This window comes from Thunnus thynnus, chromosome 1 (genome assembly GCF_963924715.1).
Source record: "Thunnus thynnus chromosome 1, fThuThy2.1, whole genome shotgun sequence".
NCBI lineage: Eukaryota > Metazoa > Chordata > Actinopteri > Scombriformes > Scombridae > Thunnus > Thunnus thynnus.
The window spans coordinates 7,616,011-7,635,738 of record NC_089517.1 but is presented as its reverse complement, the minus strand read 5'-3'; the positions used below and the strand labels follow the sequence as shown (position 1 = coordinate 7,635,738).

The 19,728-nt window shown below is 38.5% G+C and overlaps 1 protein-coding gene across 1 annotated transcript in view; it reads right to left on the bottom strand.

Moving 5' to 3' along the window:
• The window catches only part of LOC137168899 (protein kinase C-binding protein NELL1-like), a 280,046-nt gene that overhangs the window by 36,828 nt on the left and 223,490 nt on the right, over positions 1-19,728 (bottom strand). The window contains exon 15 of the mRNA XM_067571791.1: positions 4,548-4,643. Coding sequence (XP_067427892.1) covers positions 4,548-4,643 — 96 coding nt within the window. The remainder of the gene's footprint in view (positions 1-4,547; positions 4,644-19,728) is intronic.

The following is a 19,728-nucleotide window of genomic DNA, read 5'->3' as shown; positions in this document are numbered from 1 at the left end:
AGTGCGCTACCTTTGGACAGAACCTAACCTCTGGCACTATGCGTTTACAAAATGAGCCAACTTGAACCCAAATACCCACTTTGCAGTACAGTCTGTACCTTACAATTTTAACCGGGAGTTCATTGTAAGGATAAGAATAAGAAATCATTTATTAATCCAAAAAGGAAACTTAAGTGTAAGGCCAACCTTTCAGTTTTTGGTCCTTTGGAGTAGTCTAAAGCCTTTCAGAAAATGAATCACAAGGACCCAGCAGTGGATCTATGGCAGCTCTCAGCCCACAGGAGAAAACCTGGCAACCCAGATGAATGTATCAACAAGGGAGGAAGATGAAAAGATCGGCTCTGTTCCCATCGGCTTTATATGTAGAAGCTCTTAACCTCCCATTGAGCTACAGTATTCACGCCAGTGGAGTGAAGTCAGTGGAGCAGTGATATTGTTTATTACACAGTAGAGAAGGGCAGCAGTGATGGAGATGGGGTGAAGGACTGAAAACAGAGAAAGAGATGTGGAGACAGAGACATGTAGACTGACAAAGAGTTTGACAGCTATACAGTAGATACAGGCTGAAGTAGAAACACAGAGATGAACACGGAGAAGCTCGTAGAAGTTGCCTATGGTGAGGCTTCAAGGGAAACTCCTCCAACCCTGCACCAACAAAACATTTTAAGTGCATGGAAGAATTTTACTTTCATGATGATATTATACTACTTTATTGTATTCTATTGTACTTAAATGTTAAGACAAGTGTAGACAAGATGTAGACATGTGTGCATGTACAAATATACTGTACAGCAACTCCTGGAAATAACCCTGTGCAGTTATTTTTATCAGTATTTTATTTAATAGTTAACTTGGTGAAATTTCAGAGGCATCCAAGACTTAACATCAAGACATTTACCCTGTGTTCAATGTTTCAGCTGCAATATTTCTGCAGAAGACAGTACATGCCAAATTTTCCTCAGAAAATGTATCTATTTCTAGTTTGATATTGGAGTCTGATTGCTCCAAACATTTAGGATTTTACAGCGATTAAAAATTCTTCAGTAGCTTTTGTGAATGAGATATACACAGTGAGAGAATAATAGTTTGACGTCCAGAGACACAGACAGACTTTGACATAGTGAGACAGAGTGATTTTGCACTGCATCACATCTGTAGCAGCCTCAGGCAGCAGCCAGAGGGCCACAGGGAGGAGCCTCATTAGTGGGATGATGTGTTGGTCCATATTCTTCTTGCTGTGAGGGGATAAGGTGGACCGTACCACATCTGCTCACAACCCTGTCTCTTAGAAATTACAGTACTAAATTGTTTTCCTGATTACATTGCAATGACAAATGTAATTGCCGCCTGGCGTGTGGTTAGGTTTAGGCAACAAAAGCTATTGGAAAGGTTAGGGTTAAGGTTAGGGTTAGGGCCAGGGTTAGGGTTAGGGTTAGGTTTGGTTTGATTGATGGTTTTGATTAAATGTTAATACATGTCATGTCTCATGCTTCAAGTCCCTGCAAACTTTTTTTCTGTATTAAACCATGATCTTTCCCTAACCTTATCTAAGTGCTGATCGCCTCAACATAACCATAAAAAGAAGAATAATACTGTATGTCATTACAAGCGGATATTATACTGCAAGATCAGATATTGGTGGGAAAAAATACATACAGTGTCACTAACAATTTTATAATATGTTCAGTATCAACATTTTTGTGTCTTGATATATAGTATATATATATATATATATATATATATGTTAATTAACATTTAGTCCTTATGTTGTCAGCCAGTGTAATTTGGGTGGCTTTACATTTCCCTCAACATGTTTGCTTTTACATATTAGTACTATAAACTGTAAATGTAGGGTTTAGCTGGTATGAAAGTATCACAGGATTAGAGTAACAAGGCAATTATCTCCGAGCCCATACAAGTTTGATACGTCTAACTGTGCCAGCACGTACAGCACATAACACTTGCCAGAACCTCAAAAAAATCACCTGCATACATCATACTTTCACAGAGTTTTACCTGAAAAGCTGTTTTCTCAAGCGGTAAATTTTAAGTACGGTAAGGTGTGTTTATTGTTTCATGTGTCATAGTCATGATCATTCGACAGATTTTTTAGTACTTTAACAGATCCTGTAGTTTGCCTTGTCAGAGTTTTTCAGTATAGAAGTCAAGTTTAACTGTCAGCAGTCATTGTCGGGACGGTCGTAACAGCTGTTTCTTTCATCCCGCTGTCACACTGTGTATTACAGCAGGTTCTGCACCTTTCCCAGGACAAGGATGAGGAATGTCTTGTGTGTGGGGAGACATTCAGCTCATCCTTGCCTGGGGAAGTGTGGGTGCAGTGCACTGGTCCCACAAGGCATGTGATGAGGGCACAGAGCACTTCATCTGTCACAAATCTGACAATTAATAAAAAAGAGCATAAATCTTAGTAATACAGCAAATAAAATGTGTTAGTTTTACACTGCTATATTGTTAGATATTCTTTAAAAGTTATACTGTTCACACTGTTGTTGCAAAACGTTGAAATGAAATTTAGTATTCTTTTATTAAGACATAATATGTTTGCAAACACATATTAACAAAGACAATGTCAGATATTTTTTATTAAAACCAAGAATAATATAAACAATTAAAGTTTATACCGTTGTGTCACTTTTGACCCAACTGTATGTTACCTTCGTCCCGACTGATGGGGTCAAAAGTAATAATGTGCAACCTCTGTTCAAAGTGAAATTATACCAAAGTCACATTTGTACAAAATAGCACCTGGTATTGACAGAACACACATGTGAGTTGTTGATCACAAAGAAAATTAGTTTCTGTCTATAACATTATCTTTTAAAATGGCATTTATCTGAAAAATGTTACTTTCATACTGGCTCTCCCCTGTTTTCCAGTAGACAGGGACACTTAATTCTTCTTTGCATAATCTTTTCCTCCTCTCTCCAAAGTAACAAGCGACAGAATCATTTTGTAAATGCAATGTGGTATTTTTTATTCCTTATTAGTCATCAGACTTTAATTTATAGCCACAAATATAAAATCTTTGCCAAGTTGCCACGGTGAAATGTCACATTTGGGTGAAAAATTTCATTTCCAGAGAGGAGCACTGAGGCATTAACTTGCCACGTTCATTAATTAATAGATATTTGGGGCTGTTTATTGCAATGTTAATTAGTCCTTGGTGATCGCCAGCTTTCATAACATGTGTTGTATGCTGATTGCCACTGATTACCTCTCGAAGGTTCAGAGCTGAGAGTGTGTCTAAATTAGTTTTCATATAATTTTCTCTACAACAAAGTAAAACATATCATGAAAGTATTTAATTTAATGTAACTACAGTGACCACTTTTGTTTTCAAGAGTTTGAAGGATGAAAATATACATCTTACCAGTAATTATTACCAAACTGTAATGTTTAGATCAAAAATAGTTTATTATCCCTTTGTAAAATCACTAAAGAATTAATCACATGAAGTTTTATCCACAGACAACAGAGTGCATGCTATCTTTCTCTGCTTTACATTAACAGAGTCCATTAGGATGGATAGCAGAAGTCTACAGTAAGTGGTGTTGGCTACATGTAGCGCAATTTATGTCACCAATAATGTGCACATGTATGTGTAACCTGTTCTCACAAGAAAAACCTGTGAATGTGGGCTCTGCCAGAGCTGGTTGATCACCTCTGTAAAATGAGACCGCAGGGACAGACGTTTTTAATAACAGAGGAGAGGAGAGAAGAAAAGGGGGGGATAAAAAAGGAGAGACTGGGTTAAGGGTAAGAAAAAGAAAGGGGAGGAGGGGAATACAGAAGAGAAGGAGATAAGGTAAAAGAAGGAGTATAATAAAGAAGGGAGGAAAAGGGATGAGAGGGGGAAGAGATAAGGAAAGGAGGAAGGGAAGAAGGGAGGAAAGAGGAAGAGAGGGAAGGAAGGAAGAGGATGGCAGGAGGGAGGAGAGGACAAGAGGAGAGGAAAAGGGAATGTGAAGGGAAGAGGAGAGGAAGGAGGGGAAGAAAAAGCAGAGAGGAGAGAAAGAGAAAGAAAGAAAAACAGAGAGGAAGGACAAAAATGTAAGATATAAAGAGGGAGAGAAAAGAAAGGAGAGGTAAGAAGTTGAGAGGAAAGAAGGGGAAGGAAAATGGAGGAGAGGTGGAGAGAAGAATTAGCTGTCCTTTTCTTCAGCTCTCCTGGGATCCTCAATCTCTGCAGTGTCCAATTTAAACACAGGGCTTTAGAGATGAAGCATGAAAGTGTGTGTGTGTGTGTGTGTGTGTGTGTGTGTGTGTGTGTGTGTGTGTGTATGTGTGTGTGTGTGTGTGTGTGTGTATGTGTGTTAGAGACAGACCGAGAGAGAAGAAACAGAGAGAAGTGGGAGACAGAGAAACAAAAGGGCAACTGCTGAGCCTTCAGACTGACCTAATGACCATTCCTCTGATGTTACATTTGAAACTCGATAAAAATAACGTGCCGCTCCAGCTGAGCTTTAATTAGGAGGGACAGCTGAATGAGCCAGACAGGTGAAGAGTCAGGTGGGATATCTTCTTACCTGTCTCGCAGTGGCGTCCCGTAAAACCTGAAGGACAGACACACGTGTTGGGAGATACACACGTCCCTCCGCTCCTGCACCCCTCCTCACAGAAGGCTAGAAATAGAGAGGAGAGATAAGATAAAATATTTCAGTTTGTCTTCATGTCCTGGATATTACAGCAGCAGCGCCAGAAACGCTTTGAATTCCTGCAGTTTAAGGTTTCATGAAGGCATTACAAGGTGCAAAGTGATTCCCCTGACTCACTTTAAAAGCAGCGTAACAGTTCAGGGAGGAAACAGTGACACTTTTCTGTCATTCACACAGGTTTGTAAGTGGTGTTTTTGTATTTAGACGTGTGTATATGTGTGTGTGTGTGTGTGTGTATACTATACCTGATATAATATTTTTGCAAGATCTGAAATGGTGATACTGTGCATCTTAAAGACGATGTCACCTCACACACACACCTCAAAACTGTAACCTGTCGTCCTCACATTAATTTTGGTTTATTGAAAATGTCTGATTTTGAAATTTGTTTTTCTAGTGGTTATCTGAGGACAGCTACTGCAGCATAAGGTTGTAAATATATCAGACTCAGGTGATGGAAATAAAAAGGCAGAGTGGGTAAAAATATCTTTAAAAGGAGACTTGCCATAGTATTATCTTTTTAAAGCTGCACTAATCTGTATTTTAAGTTAATGGGTCAAATGAACTTTTTAGCCTCTTTTAGCCGATAGTTTTGGTTTTAGCACATTTACTGCATGGTTCAGACACAGACCACTGATCAATTTTGTTTCAAGCTGCAGCAGGCAGCTGTTTTCAGCAAAAAGCTCTGATAAACCCAGTGTACGCCACCTGCACCAAACAGCAGACAGACAACATTAGAAACCAGCTGGTGAGGAAAGGTAAGGCAAGTTTATTTCTATAGCACCTTTCAGCAACAAGGCGATTCAAAAATGCTTTACATAAAACATAAAAGGCATAAAGAAAGTGGAACATCTAGCTTCTGAAGAGGAAGACTTTTTTCTTTTGGTTGATGGAGACAGAACTAAAGTTAAAAGGAAAGTAAATATCGGACTTAGATTCATCAGGTGCCAATGAAAAAACAACTTGACATGAATGGTAATGTTTTTGCTACTGTCCTTCAACCCCCAAGTGGCTGAAAAAAATATCAATTTATGATTTAAAGCTTTAAGAAATTACAACAAGGCGTTTCATACAATTATTTTCATGAGCTAAAGTAACAAAATACCTCTTAAAGAATCAGTCACATCAAACGTTAGGGGCATGAAAAGACTTTCTGTAGTGTAAGTGTGGAGCTGAACCAGATACAAAAGCGGGACAGAAGGCAGCAGGGCAAATATTTCTACCTGTTATGTATGCAATGTTGACAACTTCTGCTCCTGCACGCCACCTGCCACGCTGCAGTTTTCTATTGCTTTTAAAGACTCTATGCTGTATACCCTGGATGGCTATTGTGATCTCAGTGCTGCGGAACTTACCACTTTTTTGACTCCACTTACACTGATATCTTAGACTCTGTTGCTCCTTTTAGGGCTAAACGCATTAAACCAATTTCAGAGTCGTGGCTGAATTATACTACCCACGCTCTCATATAGACGAGCCGAGAGAAAGTGGAAGAAGGATAAGCTGCGAGTTTCCTTAGGAATTTTACAGGACTGCTTATCAAAATACCAGAGAGCTGTTAAAACTGCTAATTCAGAGTTTATATCTAACCTTGTTTCCAATAACAGTTATAGGCCTCAGGTTCTTTTCAGTGCTTTCAAATCTCTCATAAATCCTTGTGGTACAGCTCATATTGTGCCAACGCCTACACTCACTACAACCTACACTACACTGTGAAAACTTTCTTAAATATTTTATCGACAAGATTTCTGCTGTTAGGTCTTAACCCACTTCCTTTGCCCTAGACCCTTCTGTTTCTCCTGTGTGCCCAGCGGTCTTTGATCAGTTAAAGCCTGTATAATTTTCCTTATTATCAGTATCTACAGCCTACAAATTGCCTCCTAGCCCGTATTCCCTCTCAGTACTGTTGGGTCAAGTATTCTTGTTCTGATAAACACCTCTCTTATTTCAGAGTGTGTTCCAGCTGCTTTTAAACATGCTGTAGCGCAGCCTTGTATCAAAAAAAAAAAAAAAAAAAAAAAAAAAAGCTAGACCCTTCTGTTCTCTCTAACTGCAGGCCAATTTCTAAGCTGCCTTTTCTGTCTAAGGTTTTGGAGAGAGTAGTTTTCTTCAATTGCAAACGTTTTTCGATAACCTTGGCATTTATGAGAAGTTTCAGTTTGATTTTAAACCACGCCATAGTTCTGAAACAGCTCTTTTAAGATTATATTAATGATCTTCTCTTAACTGTTGATTCAGGGAACTCTGCTATTCTGCTGCTTTTAGACCTGACTGCTGCCTTTGACACTGTGGATCATAGGATCCTTTTATCACGTCTCGGACAGTGCGTAGGCATCAAAGGTACTGCCCTCAAAAAATGGTTTCAGGTATACCTGACAGATAGGAGTTTCTTGGTTCACCAACTGCAGCCCCACTTACTTGTGAAGTCCCTCAAGGCTCCATTTTGGGCCTCATCCTCTTTTCACTGTATATGCTACCTTTTACAAACCATAATATTCCCTTTTGTTGCTTTGCAGATGATATACAAATCTATCTGCCTTTGAAAACAAAAAGTAAAGCTTCAGTGCAGCCTTTGCTTAACTGCTGAAAATATATCAAAAATATATCAAAACTTGGATAAATTTTTTTCAATCTTAATGAAAATAAGACTGAGATTGTTATGTTTGGATGACCTGACCTATTGGATACTCTGCTAGTACTCTTGGCCATTTACCTCCTTACAATAAAGCTTCTGTTAAGAACCTTGGTATGATTTTTGACAGCTCCTTCAAATTTGATAAACAGATTAAGTCAGTTGTCAAAACTAGCTGTTTTCAGTTATGACTTTTAGCCAAGGTAAAGGACTATCATCTATCTCCCAAAGATTTAGAGTTATCCATGCTTACCTCCATGCTAATTCTTTGTATGTGGGTGTGGAACAGTCACCTCTTCGTCATCTGCAGTTAGTACAAAATGCAGCTGCTCATCTTCTAACTGGTAAAAGAAAATGTGATGACATAACACCAGTATTGGCCTCTCTCCACTAGCTTCCTGTCTGTTTTAGGATTGATTTTAAAATTTTATTGCTGGCTTTTAAGGTTTTAAATGGGCCAGCACCACCTTATCTAGCAGAACTCCGGCATCATAATACTCCAGTTAGACACTGAGGTTGACCAACCAGATGATCTTGGATGTTCCGAGATCCAGGCACAAAAATAGACGCAACCGAGCCTTTGCGGTGGCTGCCCGTAATCCCTGGAAGAGCTTACCTATTCATATAAGAACTGCTCATACCCTAGGAACTTTTAAGTCACTGCTGAAGACCCACCTCTTCTTGTTGGCAATCAATTTGAATTGAGCTTGACACCTTGACTTCATCTTCTATTGTGCCACAATTCTTTTATTATTATTATTATGTTTGTTATTTTCTTTTATTCCAATTTTTATTTACTTTTAAAATGATTTATTTTGGTATTTTAAGCCTGCTCAGCAGTTTGGTCAATTTTGGTTGTTTTAAATGTGCTATAAAAATACATTTTGACTTGACTTGACTTTACTTTATTTGAAGTACTTGACTTGACTCACCTCACTGAAATGAATGGATTTTGGTCAGAAATGTTGGTGTGACCAGTCCCTAAGAAGTTTTATAGGCAGTATAACAATGTCAAGGAACCTCTGCCTTCATTTATTGCACTGCCAATAGATGTCACTTGTCTGGAAAATGTAAATATATATTATTTAAAGCATTTGAATAAATAACCAACATTGGTTAGGTCTCAAACACAATGACTAACAGCCTAAAGTCCGTAGTTAAAGGTCAAGCCTGACCTAATGGCAATAATAAGTTTAAGGTCAAGATTTTGAACTCGGATGACCATAATTGCTCCACCATCAGTCTGACTTAAATTAAATTAGGTGAGATGATGCATATTGTTATTGATTGCCTACTGAGCTGCCTGCAACATTCATGAGGTGACATTTCCCCTGTCTATTTTGCAGTTATTTGAAAATCTTATCACAATTTGTGTGTGTGTATATGTGCAAGTGAGCATGTGTGTGCACAACTGTCTGGCTTCTGCTGGAAGCAGTCTAGCAGTGGCAAATGACTGTGATTTGTTCTGTGAGCGTACAGGGTGTGATGCATCAACATGGCTGAGATAAACACACAAAGGAGAAGGGGCAGGTTGAGGAGAGCTGGTAGAGAAATATACTCTACAAAACAAAGGGAAGAGCGAATGGGTGAAGGAAAAGATGAAGAGAGAGAGAAAGAGCAGTTTGTCAGTGCTTAAAGCGAGGAGGATTAAACCAAAAAGAGGGCAGAGTTAATTGAGCAAGTTCATTAAAGAGAAATTACTTGAGTATTTCTAAGCTTAATTAATGACATGATTTGAAAGATGAGCCTTAATGGGCTGACAAATCTATTTATAGTCACATACATATTGGATGTGTGATATCTGTGTGTGTGAGTGTACTGTATGTGCAGCAGCTTGTCCCCCTTTGGTGTCTGAATCCAAAGAAACATAATTTGTTTGTGTAAGTTATTACCCTAGTGTTTGGGAAAAATGGTGCTAAATATACAAACTAATGCATAGTGCAATAAATAAAATCTGAGTTCCATGCCAGAAGCTATTAGAGCTATTAATTTGGCTGGTTCCACTATTTAAGAAGTTCTATCAGGCCCTCATTAGGAGCCTGATTGCCTCTGTACTAATAAACTCCACACTTAAAAATTAATTACACTTATATTGACTCAATCTATCTCCAGCTCTAATTATCATTTCACCACCATCAGCATAATCCCGTCTGCCTGTCGAACTAATGACTCGCAAAGATGGGGGGGCTTCGCTGAGGGTGTGTGTTACATGTACATGCGTGTGTGGTTTTTGAAGACCCACATTTTTCACTCAACATTGCTGGCAACCATTTTCTTGCCCAAAGACAACCCATAATTTCCAGATGTGTCCAGTATTTTATTGTTGTCAGAGTGAAAAAAAAGAAAAACTCACACATTGCATTAAAATTAGCTCAGGCATCATCAATTTTTGTGATGTTGTACACTGCAGATATTATTTTTTTATCCCCGCTTTTCTTCAACCTGCTTCATCTTCTCCTACTTATGATAAAGTTGGTGATATTCTATAATATTATTGTTGTTGTTAAGGAATCCCATGAAGAGACAGAAACAACAATGATCCTACTAACAAGTAGTATAGTATGTAGCCAAATCCTAATAGAGCATGCTATGCATATGCTGATTTGTAGTCTTTGCTGTGTAAGTTCTACTCATATGTATTAACATTATTCTCTAATACATGTCTTTTGTATGCCATTTGTGTCATGTTTAATGTATGTTTTTTAAATGTGGACCCTGGGAAGACTGGCTTTGCTTTAGGGCACAGTTAATGGGGATCCTAACAAATAAACAAATAAATAAACAAATAGAGCTTATTCTCCTGTGCCATAGACCTTCACTGTTGTCATTTTTTTTCTTTTTAAATAAATCAATGATCACAAGGTTGCACTGCGAGACATGTTCTTTCATTGTTGTGAACATGGGCACTGTAGTTTGTTTTGAGTTAATTCCACATTCACCATCCTGTTAATAATAATAATGATAATGATAATATAAACTTTATTTATATAGTACCTTTCATACAAGAAATGCAGCTCAAAGTGCTTTACAATTAAGACCTTACATGAATATAAGTGTTTAAAAATGAACATAAATACAGGGATAGAAGGCTATAATTAATATAACATAAGACTGAAAATAAAACCTGCTTGATAATAATAATAAAAATAAGAGAAAAATAAAAGTAAAAATAGAATACATAGGATGCATGACATGAGATGGACAATAAAACCCATTGAACAATAATAATAAAAGGCTAAAGTGAACAGATACGTTTTTAGCTTTCTTTTAAAACTATTTAGTGAGCTGGCTTCCCTGATATCTATCGGTAGTGTGTTCCATAGCTTTGGGGGGTAATTGACAAAGGCTGCATCCCTGATTTTCTTTAGGCTGTTGCTGGGAATCTCCAATAAACCAGCAGCAGATGATTGCAGTGTTCTTGAAGTCAAATAGTTAACAAAGGAGTTAGCAATGTAGCTTGGTCCTAGCCCATTAAAGGTCTTAAAGTCAACAAGTCAGCTAAAACTGGGCTAATGTGTTATATCCTCTTGGTTCTGGTTAATAGCCGAGCTGCAGAGTTTCGAATGAGCTGAAGTCTCTCAGTGTTTTTTTTTTTTTGGGAGGCCAGTAAAAAGTGCATTACAGTAATCGTGTTGGCTTGAAATTAAAGCTTGAATCAGTTTTTCTGCATCTTCTTGATTTAGAAATGGTGGTACTTTAGCTATGGTTCTAAGGTATAAAAATGGATGTTTACATCACCCTGTTCATGTGGGACTTGAAGCTCAGATCCAAATCTAAGATAACACCAATATTTGTAACCTCAGATTTATTCCAGGGAGTTAATTTCCCTAGATTATTAACAGCATTTCTCTTTTTGTTGTGAAGCAGACTAGTGGAGTTTCAGGTTTGTCCTTGTTTAACCTTAAGAAATTATTGCTCTTCCATTTATTTATTGTCAAAAGACAGGTAGTAATGGAGTTTATAGCTGCAGCATCATTTGGGTCAGTGGAGACGTACAGTTGTGTGTCATCTGCATAACTGTGGAAACATACATTGTGCTCTCTAATGATGTCACCAAGTGTCGGTATATATAGTGAGAATAATAACGGACCAAGGCAGCTCCCTTGTGCAACCCCAAAGCAGTTGTCATGTTTCTCAGACACATGATCTCCAAGACTGATGTAAAACTTTCTCCTTTTGATGTATGTTTTTGAAGTTTAACACAGTCGCAAAGACCAACCAAGTTTTCACGACGATTTATTAGGATATCATGGTCAATCGTATCGAATAAGAGCATAGAGAATGAGAGGATAAGAATTGAAACCTTATTTTCAGTTTAGTCTGAGGTTGCTGATTATTTTGAAAGGAGACTGGTTATGTCTGAACATTCACCAATTTAAGATTACTGAGACAGGTACCAGATGGTCTGTGATTTGACCATGCTACTGGCTTTTTTTTTCACATTGAAGATTTGACTAGACTGAGGAAGTACAGGGCGGATCATGGGACAAAAACATAATAACACCAACCTTGTTATTTAGGCTTTACAGTACACTTCTCTGTAAAGGTGTTCTGGCAGCCCTGCCTTGGTGAATTACAGCGCATGAGCTGACTTACAGTGTAAGTTATGAGGATAGCATGGGCTAGGTATGGTATGGGTGCTTTTTCACCCAATGTACAGACATTTGTGGCTGGAGTGCACCACAAGCCACAAGTCAATGTGTCAAATGTAATTTACTTCAATTTGAAAGAGAGACAAACAAAGAAAAGATCACACCTGGCACATAGCTTCGCCCTGAGAAGGTCAACTGACTTGTATCGCTGCTTTGGGCTGAAAAATAAGCCTATTTCTTTTTCGTCTGTGTCGCATTGCACCAATGCAACAAATCACAACCCGCCCCGGAACAAAATGATGCTTTTTTGTTAGTTTTCCATTTTTCCTGCATCTCTGTATTTTTTTTCTTTTTTCTTAAAAAAAAATCATGACTTTATAAAACATGAGCCCATTTCAGACAGGTCAAACGGTACATGGCAGGACAGAAGACCACTAAAAAAATGAATTCAATGTTAAATTCAGAGTACAGAGTGGTATTACAAGACAGTATGGGCTTGATGGGGCCGGGGCTCGCTGGTTAGCATGCTAACTTCAGTCGATATCTCTGCAACACAATACATAGATGTCTTTGACATAACATCAAAACTGTTATTTCTTCACATTCTGGTGATCATTTTAATTAATTTTGGAATGTTTTAAACTAAAATTTTGTCCAATTCTTACACATTGAACCTTTAAAGTGATATTCAGTGGATGCTTTGGCCTGTGTCTGTTTTAGCTACTGTCTGCATGTGAGACCAGGGCTGATTGTCATCATGATTGCATTCAGTCAGCTTATGTTAGAGAGTAATAAATGGCGACAAAGGGGATTTGCACTAAAAAATTGCTTTGCCAGATCTTTGGTGGATGTGCAGTATGTCCACACTGAGGGCGTTTTATGTTTCCAAAAATGCCTCTCAACAGCTCACTGATTAGATTTGTGTGAACTGATTGTTTTCAGCTGTAGGTTGCATTTTTCTATATAGACTATACATAGACAATGTGATAGTAATGGGTTTCCATTTCCCAAAGAGTCAGATTGAGAAGAGAATAAAAATGTAGTGCTGCTGTTCTACAACCACAGCAGACAGCTTCCAATACCACTGAACAAGAGTGGTGTCCTATAGAAAACAAGATGAGAGATAACGCTGCATTGTATTCTGTTCTATTTCTAACTCTTGTGGTTGTAGAGATTGGTCTATGTTTCCTCCTCTGACACCAAAACCTGATGTTACCATTGATGCTACAGATTGCTAACATACTCCATTGTTGCTGGTAATACCTCAAGCCTCCAAAAACTCTGTAATCTCTAAACTGACTTTTACAAAGCATTTCACCTCCTTCCTTCATCTTCCGCTCCTCTTTCTGTGCCTTGTATCAACTCTTATTCACATCCCTCTTTTCCATTTCTCCCCTCCGACTCCTCCCTCTACTCCCCCTTCCACATTACATTACCAGGACCCCCGCTACAGCGACAAATAGCCTGCCCTCCTTCATTGTTGTCCCTGTGACCTCCAGCTAAACTATCTCACTGCTTAACTGAGACTGTTGCTGACTCGTGACTTCTCGAGACATGCTTATACCCACAGATTTGCTATTTGAGTTTCCCATTACGGGCCTAGATTGCTTTCCAGTGGGTGGTGAGAATGAAATCATTCCACTCTGTGCCGTGGCTAACAGCCACATTCACGGTCATTGGGTGTCCAAGGATCCATCTCAGAATTAAGAGTAGGAATATAACGGTGAAAGCCAATGGGTATTCCACATATGCAAGTAGGTATGAAAGGTGAAAAAAGTAGTATTTTAATTCTACAATAGAATAGAACTGAGCTAATAATTAGCATCCCATAGTGCAATACACACAGCTTGTGATGTATTGCATTAAGACATCATTAGTCTCCTGATAATGATATCATCCCTAACTGAAAGTATAAATCTTAGTAGTTTAAAGCTACATTTATCATTTTTTAAATAGTAGTCCTAACATTGAATCAAATTACTATGTATAATGTGAAAGAGGGCACTCATAGCGGTTAACCATCTGAGAATATCACCCAACTCAGCCTCTTTTAGCCCATTGTTTTGGTTTCATGGCACATTTACTGTATTCAAGCAGTCTAGCAGTGCAAATGAATGAGCATTTTAAGACATTTGTCATTTACCATGTCATAGAATAGATGCGCCTCAGATTCCCATCCCATAACAACCCCTTCTAGGTCAACTACTTTTAGTATTAGTTTTGTTTCAATAACTGTTTTCTTGCACAATTAAAGGAAGTTTATTTTCGTTTTGTTCTGTTTCCTTTTCTTTTTTTGCTCACGTGCAATACCCATGTATTTTATGTTTGCAAATGGACATTATGTATGGGAGGATGGATTACAGGTGTGACTATGTACTGTAGCTGACCAAAAGAAGATTATGCTATTGACCCATGGTCCATTCTGTTTTCAGATAATATAAAAAAAAAAGAAAAAAAAAAGATCACAAACTGAACAGATACACTTCTATCTCTACAAATGTACTATATCAATCTGAGAGACATTGTCTGTTTTTACACTTCAAGACTAATTTTGTTTTGTCTTGCATGCCCAATAAAGCACAATGTCCATAGGAAGCCAATAATATCACATAAGTCTCCTACTTTCCAGATTTCAAATGAGTACAGCAATTTAAAAAGGCCTCTAGTTTGACTATGGGCTTTTCAGTTTCACTGTGAATACATAATTACACAACGTAAAATAGCTTTGGTGGTATTTGTGATATTAATCACCCTGGTAAAGACAGTTTGGCTGGTCACTGTTTGTACTGCTGAAGGACAGCTGGTTCTGAAGACAATGACAGTTGTAATGGAGGTCAGAGTCAGTTTGGGTTGGATGGATGGACATTTCCATAGTGTGTAAACATGGACCCAACCCCATCATCAACCCCATCTCCAGCAGCAGGTTGCACTTTTTAGTTTTGCAGTTTTTTTCCCTTCAAACCTGCCCAGCACAAGATGACAGCCAGACAGAGATAGTAACAAAGAATATTGAATATTTAGCAGCTAAAGGGACAGATAGTTTCCTCAGGCGCTGGTGAATAGGCAACTGTTAGCTAAGAAGTTAACCATTAGAACTATACAGTGATAATATGTCAGGGTTGTGCTTCTGTCAGCTTGTTTTGCAGTTTCCCTGCCCACTAGCGACCGAAAATCCATTAATGCAGCTCTTGAAATTTAAACATGTCTTCAAACAGCTGCTGATATCAGGAGGAGGGCGGAGAGTGTATAATAAAACACATCACAGAGCGCTCCTGAACACACCATCAGTTCTGACAGAGGAACAGAGGGGTATCTACGTAGATAATGGACACTAAACTCAGTCTTACTCTCCATATTTCTCACCCAAAAACCTGATCTCAGGGGAAGAAAGAGGGCTCCTCCTTGTCTCTCTCTCTGCAGTGTAGCTGTATAATATCTACCTAGCTTCCCTGCTAATGAATTCACAACAGCAGGCTTAAATGCAGAGGTAGACTTTCTCGTCAGCCTGCATGGAAGAGCTGAGCGGGCCAGAAACTCAGCTTAAAAAAAGAATTTAAGCCAACCCATTTACTCATACAAATGCCTCACTTTGTTATGCATCAGGGTAGAGGCAGTTCACCCTTGGCTGTACTCTCTGTTGGGCATTTACCGAACATCACAGATAATGACCGCACTTACAAGACAATAAGGACTCTGGCAAGACTGTCGGCATGGATTAAAGACGCATTAAGGAAGATTTTTACTGCCATAATGTATCTGCAGAGGGTTGAAAGGGTGGTTGATCAATACCGCTGACACGACAATTAATTCCAACCAGGTGCTTGCGGAGATTTCTCACTCCGGAGCGAACCTCCACACATTTCAAACTGCTCATGGATGAAGAGTGGGAGTGCTACAAGCGAGTGATCAGCTTTTAGACCCATGTGGATTTCCAATAAAAGTTACTGTACACAACTATTCCTTGGATTCCTGGCGACATATTTTTTTTTTTTTACCTTTATAGTTTTCTTAAATGATGTTTTTACTTCTATCAAAGGCCACTCTAAGCTGTTCCAGTAACTGTTATTGTTGCTGGGTTACTGATAGAGTTATTTAAATGTATTTAATTGAAAACTGTAACTGTGTCTCTCTTCAATTACTCTTTAATCACTTTGCCTTATGTGAGATATACCTTAGGTGCCATTATAGATGACTCACTGAAAATGACTCACTGATAATGCATTAAATGTTAATATTAATACTTGTGCAACATAATTCTGCAAAATAAACTTTTATTTTTGCATTTAGTTCGATGCTAATATGCATGAGTACTCATATCAGCCTCGCAGTGAATTACAGTGAGCATAATTCATTGCACCTATAGCTGTGGCAGAGAGACAGTTTGAAATGTTGCCTCCATAACCAGATGACAGCAGAAGACTGAGCTAACACCGAGGTGCCATTAGTTTATGTTAGACAGGGAGACTGGAAAACGCGAGCAAACTGGCAACCCTATTTTTTCTGTGCCACATTTTCTAGATGTAAAACAGCTGTCAGTGTTTAAATGGCCCTCTGAGATTCTTGCTTTCACTTTAAAAGCCTTCAAAGTACTATATTAGGCAGCATATTACAACTACTTTTTGTTCATAAGCTATCCGTTATCACACAGCCCTGCTTAATGCCATTTTAAAATCAGAGGATTGCTGTCTAGAGAGCTAGACTGATCTTTTAAAAGCAAGTTCTATAATCCTAATCCAAAATCACACTTTAATAAATATCCACAAGACAGAGATTGCCTTAAAGAGACTGTTCTCCCTAGAAAAACAAATGCCCCAAAAGTGAAATATATCTACTTTCAAGTGACAAAGCCCTCTAGTGGATGTAAGAATTATGATCCATATCTGTCAGGAACAAAAGAGGAAGTAATGTAACGTTGTTATAGATCCACAAAGACTGCAGAGGGAGGAGGTTCAACATTGGAGTCGAATGTTTGCCTCCCGTTTCATTCTGACAGTCAACATTTGTTTCTTTTAACCACAACCATGATCATTCCCCTGGAAGGCACAGAACACTGATATCATCCTGTTGATATGGGCAGTAAATCAGAAAACACTTCTGTGTCGTTTCACAGGGAAGTTACAAAAGATGCATTTTGTTGTTTAACTTAATTTGCCTCGCTAATGCTTTAGCTTTTGCTCATACTTGCCTTCATATGTATGATTACCTGTTGGGTTATGTACTCAAATCACTACTTGAACTCAGACCTGGTTCAAGTGATAGAGTTGACAGATTGTATCAGTACTAACCAAGAAGAGAGGCTGCAAAGGGTACAAGCAAAGGAAGGAAGCAGCTACCAGACATGAACTAAAACCCTGAGTTGAACGTGAATCCCACAATGACGATGATTTTGAGAACTGCATGTACAGACTTCTGCCTGTCATCACACAAGTCAGTCACTGAACTACAAAGATGGAGTAGTATACTACCTGAAAAACATATGTGGCACTGCTCACTACAATATGCACTATCCTCAACTCACAAAATAGGATCTTTCTTTATGTTTCTTTGGGAAAGCAACCTCTTGTCGTTTTGCAAATAATGACTAATGTCGTCTATATATTAGTGTAACATCGCAAAACCTTTTACAAGGGAGTTTGTGGAGAATTAGAGGGAAGTGTTCAATTTTGACATTTGTGACCATGGTTTGCATCCTGTCAATATTATTTTGTTTTAACCATGATGGCAATCTTTTCCTAACCCTAATTAAGTAGTTTTAATTGCCTAAACTCAACCAAACCCCAGTCATAGAGGTAGCAGCTAAGAAAACGCTCATACACCTACTCCAAACAGCAGACAGATAGAAAAGATAACAACTAGCAGCTGAGCACAGTGTACAGTGTTCAGCAGCTACAGATATTTGCTGAAAAGCAAAACAAAGCTACAGTAGAAGGAGGGTGAATATTGGACAAGTCCAGATGGATGACAGTGTTGCTCCGTAGCAGCAGAATGTGTAAATAAGGAACTTTTTGCTAACAAGCCCAACACATGAACTTAAGAGATGATATGTCACTGTTGTGCTCACAGCTTGTTTCCGCTGCCCACAAGTGTCCATAAATCACTTATTGCAGGTTTAAAGTTTTATTTTATTGTTATATCGGAGTCAATAAACGTACTTACTGTGTACTTATACTTACTTTAGTTTAAACTTGTGTCAGATTCTTTGAGTTTACAAGAAAAACACAGATAGAGAATATAATCTTGCTTTGATATGGTTGCTAGGTGTTGGTGTGTTGAACCAAAATAAAAAGTTTGGAGACTATAAGTTTACAAAGAGAAGATCTGGCAGGACACATGTGAATAAATAAAAACAAAATAACCCTGAGCCAGGACAATTCTTTTTGTCAGCAGAGTTTTGAGTATTTGGTATATTTTAAGCAAAATAAATAAATAAATAAAATCAATCGCTAAATAACACATGAATAAAAAAATAAATAAATAAAAATAAAAATATTCATCTCACTGCTTCTTTCCTAAACGAATCAGCGTGTGGCAAACATTAACTGGCTGCTCACATCACGTCTGGATGATTTTATCTATTTTCATCTGTGGAAGAGTCGTGGGGGCATGAACCTATCAGAGCGGCGAGGGGGGAGGAGCAGGGACGCCCTTGGCAGCTAGATGTGAGGAGCTTTCATAACCGAGGGCTGCGCGGGACGAGCGGCTCCCTCTATCTGAATCCATTACCGAGACACACACAGGTACTCAGCTGACACCACTGTTTTCACCAACCTCTGCTGTTCCACTGATGAGATGAAGTTTGCTGCTGAGAGGCATGATGTAGTGCTGGAATTACCCATGACCCATGCTGCCTGGAATCTGGAGGAGGCATATGCATCACATCAAGCCATGATGTGAATTTGATTTCAAGAGGAAAATTGTGTTGGAAAGATGTCACTTGTCGGTCCAGAGTGGTATTTGTTTTCCTTTGGGTTTTCATTACATTCAAATTGGCCTCTCCCTCTAGTTACAGAGTTTATTGTACAGATACTGGAATGAAGTGACACCACTTGACACAATTTAAAACTTAACTCATCACATGATCATATGGATTTGTAAGCAAACGAGGGGAAAACTGTCAGTTGCCATAAAGATTTTGCAGAGCTACTTCGTGCGTTGACCTACCACACTCATCACACACGTAAATGCAGTTTGCAGTGTTTTCTTGGTAGATTTCATACTGTTATTTTCACTCCCCAATAAATGGTTTGGATAAGACACCTTTAGACTGTGCAACAACAATGATTGTGTAAGTTTATTGCATGTCACATTGCGCCAGACACTTATAATAAATTCTCGGTCACAGTCTGTGTCAGACTGTACAATCAATTTGAGGCATGTCAGATTGTATGCTGAATCCGTGGTGAATTGTTGTGCTATAGCGTAAATAGCGTATCATCAGCTCACGTCAACCATATGTGCCGATCTTATGTTTTTAAAATGAGTAAAGTTACACAAACTTTTTGTGTGTCATAGATGTATTCAGGAGAAATGATGTAGTCCTCCTAAACTTTATACAAAAAACTGCATTTACAGAACAGGCAGCGTATTTCATGCCATATTCTGATTGGTTTGTTTGTAGATATGTGTTGTAGCAGCAATCAGAATGTGAGAAATTGGTCTTAAATTTAATGTCTTTGGTTGCTAAAGCTCCAAATCGGTTGTCAGTGGACACATCTCACAGTGTAATCGAAGACCACTGCTTTGGATTGACGACCGAAGATTTTACCGCACTTCTCTCATGATTGTCAACTTTCATCTCAGACAGCCAAAAAACACAGTGTAAAGGGGC